The 4,722-nt window shown below is 43.5% G+C and overlaps 1 protein-coding gene across 1 annotated transcript; it reads right to left on the reverse strand.

Annotated features, from left to right (window-relative positions):
• Positions 1 to 828: 828 nt before the first annotated feature.
• LOC144703338 (uncharacterized) lies at positions 829 to 2,117 on the reverse strand. Its single transcript, XM_078575491.1, has one exon. The coding sequence runs from the start codon at positions 2,010 to 2,012 to the stop codon at positions 960 to 962; it is 1,053 nt and encodes a 350-aa protein (XP_078431617.1). The 5' UTR covers positions 2,013 to 2,117; the 3' UTR covers positions 829 to 959.
• Between the last annotated feature and the right edge of the window lie 2,605 nt (positions 2,118 to 4,722).

Here is a 4,722-nt window from a genome sequence, read left to right on the forward strand (position 1 = left end):
ATACGAGAGCAAGAGAGGGAGACAATACAACAGTGAGGGAGTAGAGATTGAGACATAAAGAGAATCAGAGTAAGAGAGGAAGCGAGTGGCAGAAGGAGAGAGGGAGAGTGCGAAAGAGTGAGAGAGCGAGAGTTACCGAGGGAGAGAATGAGAGAGCGGGAGAAACATTGAGAGTGTTGTAGAGGAAGGTGGTGAGAGAGATAAATGGAGAGACAGAGGAAAGGGGATAGAAAGAGATTAGAGGGGCGAGTGGAAGACTCAATGAGTCAAAGATTTAGTGTGGGAGAGAAAGAGCAAGTGAGTGTGGAAGATAAAAGGAGTGAGAGGGCGATAACGACATGGAGAAAGGGAGAGAAAGAGAGAACAGAGTGGGAAAAAGTGAAGATAAAATATCATTGGCGAAGGACCTTACCTTTCCTCCCACAGCATCCTCCGCTCTTCATCTGGCCATCCCACCACGATTCACAGACGAACCTCACTTACAGGTTGCTCCAGACTCTCTCCTGCCCTAGAACCGCTTCTAGGAGAACACGGCTCTCTTCTTGCTTTTTGCACAGATAAAAGAAATATATGACAGAGAACGTAGAAACGGAAGAACTGCACTTCTATTCGTCATACACATATCATGCAAAATCGGACATTTTTAGGCAACTTTTCAATTAATCAAATAAAATTTTCAAATAAAGTTTTCATCCACGGAATAAGATTCTTTTGTATTTACAAAAAAACAGTTTCTCCAAATTATGACTTTCTCGGGCGTCACGAACAACGCAGGATATATCAAGATAAGTCATTAGACACCTTAAAGCTAAGAGAGGGAGCCGCGATTATATTTATGTGCCAAATTCTAACCTGACATCGGGGCATCTGCCCAGAAAAATTAGCAAGCCATTAACGAAAAGCCAGAGATCAAATAACTTGGATTCCAGTATTTACTGTTCGACTACGGCAGCGAATGGTTAATGAGGAGAATTATACTGAACGCTGTTGACCATCGTAGTGGGATCGCCATTGTATCTTACGCCATCAGCTGGTTGCGGATGATTGAGCTGAACGCTGACGAACGTGGCATTTGGACCGCCGTTATATCTCAGGACATCACTGGGCATCGGATGATTCTGGGGAACGCTGGCGACCATGAGATCAGGATCGTCGGTGTATATCGATACATCGGGCGCCGTTGGATGGTCTTCGGGAACACCGGCGTCCATGGCCGCGGGATCGACGATGTATTGCGCGACATCATCCTCCATCGGATAGTCTTCTGGGATGCTGGAAAGCAGGGTAAGAAGATCGATGTCGCATCCTTCGTTATCAGCCTCCGTTGGATGGTTCTCGGGAGGGAAGGCGATCATGGTAGCAGAATCCTCGTCGCATCTCATGCCATCAGTCGGTGGCGGACAGTTGTGCGGAACCTCGGCCACCGCAAAAGCAGAATCGTTGAAATAAGTCGAGATATCCTCGTCTGTTGGATCGTTTTGTAGAATGCTGGCGTCCATGGCAGTGGTAGGGCCTTGGTTTTTCAGGATATCTGAGAGCGCAGGAAGACTGTCGCACGAACCCGGGTTAAGGGGCGGGAAGCCCATCTCTTGCATCACGCCCCATGCAGCGTAGAGAGCCGTCGGGACATGCGCGCTGCATGGAGGCGGGGGCGGGGCGCTTTCAGGGTTGAGTATGGCGTTGATCTCCGCCTTCACGACGCCAATTTTTTGATTGATCCACAAAAGTTCGCCCTGGAGAGCTCGAATGCAGCCGGAGCAGCCATGGACGGGGTCCTTGATATGGATCTTGGCCTCGTTGCAGAGGGATTTAACAGCGTCTGGCCCATTTTCCGGTGCGATTTCGCTCAAGATCTTGCCCACGTTGCTGGCGCCGAACACCCGGTGCACCATCACGAATTTGTCCATCTTTTCCTGCGGGAAGTATGGCGCAAACACGCACCCAGGCACGCACTTTCTCCTGAGGAACTTGCACGCCGCGCAGGGTGAGCTCGTCGCCGCCATTGTACTCATCTCTCCCTCTCTCTCTCTCTTTCTCTTTCTTTCTTTGTCTCTCTTTTTTTTGCTCTGTTCCGAGGAGAGTCTTCGACTCAGTTCGTTTCCGAAATCTGTTTATGTGTCCTCTTCTCTGAACTGTCAACAACGGAGTTCCGATATTCGCTCTAACCACATATCTCCGCACTCGACGCTCATTCTGTCGCTCGCCTTTACCCTGGTTTTCCGCTACTTCTTCATTGACTTGTTCTTTCAGACCAACGGCCTTCGATCTTTCTGACCGAATCCGAACCTCGAAAGTTCGGGCATGAAATCAACCGAGGCATAATTTGGGTCTGTTCGGTTCCCATCGGTTAAATTAATCCGACCCAAAGTTCGGATTGGATAGGCTGATCCGATTCGATTTCAACAGCCCGGCTTGGATCGGATTTCTACCCGTCCAACGCCCGGATACAGTGCAGGGACGAGGGACGGGAGAATTTTTTCTTCCGACAGTTTTTTTCTTCCGACAAAAAGAACCCGTTTATATTTTTAATATATTATTATAGATTTATCTAAGGTTTTTAGGGAAATGCAAAGGGACATATGTAAAACTGTTTCTGAGCGGCGTCAGCACGCTCGTAAAAATACATGGACTTTGAAGCAAGTTGTCATAGCAAGGACACACATGGCTACACCTCAACCGTCAGACGTGAATCCGGCAGTTTTTCGTCCAAAGGTGTCCGGCCATCATCCAAAACATCCTGACAAATGATTTTTCATCCCACTGGACGAAAACCATCCTGTTCTGTTATGTCTCAGGATGAATTTTTGTCCCTAATTTCGTCCAAACTCTTGGACAAGCTGATTTCTTTTCTCCGAGCACTATATGTGAGACCCTACAGCCCCCATTTGCAGAAGATGATTCAGTCTACACTACTCTGATCTATAATATCCACTCCAAGCCATCCTAGAAGATGGGCTGCTGTACGCTTCCAATGACGATTTTTTAATTAATTTGTATTAGAGCTAGGTTGATAGAATTCCAGTGCCTTATATTTGGTCAGATATTTACATCAAAATTGTTTTTTGGATGTGTGATGATTATATCACAACGACATGCTTTTAAATGTTATGAAACATGAACTATTATGGGCTTTCATGCTCTCTATGTTCTTGGGTATTGAAGATGAAACACGAGTTTGAGGCATGCCATTAAGGTCGCGTACCGTCCAGAATGGCCGTGGAATGGCAGGTGCTGAAAGCTGACGGCAGCAAGGTGACAGTGAAAGCTCATCGCCGAGTTGCGTGAGAAGACATTGGTTTTTCACAATCGTCACCTGACGAGGAAGAAAAAAAAAGTTGTGAACGGTCACTTTAAGAGACCAATCGTCTGGGTCAAATTGGCCAGGTCAAATTGGACACGTAAAGCGACGGCCACGAAAAAAAAGGAAAAACGAAAAGAGGGCTGTTCACTTTAAGGAATCGCTCACTCCGATCAAAACTGATGTCGTTTAAAGTCAACCCCAAATCAAAACTTTAAAAATGTCCCAATACGCCAGTTATTCATCTTAAAAATATTGTATGGCTTGCATTTTCATTCTTTTGAAAACCCATATTCTAAAATGACAGTATGCTTGCTCATTAAGTCCAAATATCTGGACGAATGGAAGTCCCATTAAGGAATACAGAAATATTAAAAACGGGTAGCTCAATATGCATAACTCGTCATATTCTCATTAATTTTATTTTTCTGATTTATTCAAAATAACCAATTTTCCTTTCTGAATTCAATTTAACAACTCAATTTATATTTGCATTATCTGCTTGATGATTTGGATATTTTGGATTGGTGAATGAGAATTATTGTGTTCATGATATCCATTCCATTGTAAATTTCCCTATAATTATACGTACAATAATTGGCCAAAAGTGAAATAGGTCTTTGGCGGGATTGAGTGCGCAAATGGCTAATTAAAATTCTAGTATTGGTCTGGTATTTACTGATGAAAAATAGACTTAACATTGAGATGTCGAAACGACAAACTCTGACTATGAATGTGTGCCTATTCATAATACCAAGATGCACATGTGATGTTATTTATGTGAATATTTGTTGGCCCAGAAGAAAATGATTATCTGGCTAAATAACACTCACATCAGTAGTAGTAAATTTGTTGACTATTAACTTAAATTTGTTGCGACGGCTCAAAGGAAGGCTCTTGAATGTCACTTTTATTGGTCAATTTGATTGTTGTGCCAAGATGATCACTTACAAAACAATTTATCAGCCAACGATGAGTACTGATGCCGTACTAGATTTCTTGGGATGGGTAATCCATTGTTTTTTGAATTATGCCTAGCTATTTTTCATTTTTATATGAGTATTTCTAATTCCTCATTTAGGCTGAAATTCATCTTCGAATATTTGCACGTATGTAAATTCCATTCTGATGATCAAGGGCACTAATTTTAAGATTGGATGGAATTTGTGACACATTATATCAGTGCAATGGACCTTGCTATGCATTGGGAAATGATCATCCAAATGGCATTAAAGACTCTTCCTCGGTTGAGGAAAAGAATGTCTACAATAAATGGGAAACGTAAAATTGCATGAGTTTGACCGTCATAAAGTGCAGAATTTTTGGATCCTTGAGGGATACACTAGCTGAAGTGGCAACTGAAGCCGAATTTTTTCTTCAAGAGCTTGAAAAGAGGTACTAGAAGAGTGATAGAGCTGAGATTA

The sequence above is a fragment of the Wolffia australiana genome, chromosome 5, assembly GCF_029677425.1.
Source record: "Wolffia australiana isolate 7733 chromosome 5, ASM2967742v1".
Taxonomy (NCBI): domain Eukaryota; kingdom Viridiplantae; phylum Streptophyta; class Magnoliopsida; order Alismatales; family Araceae; genus Wolffia; species Wolffia australiana.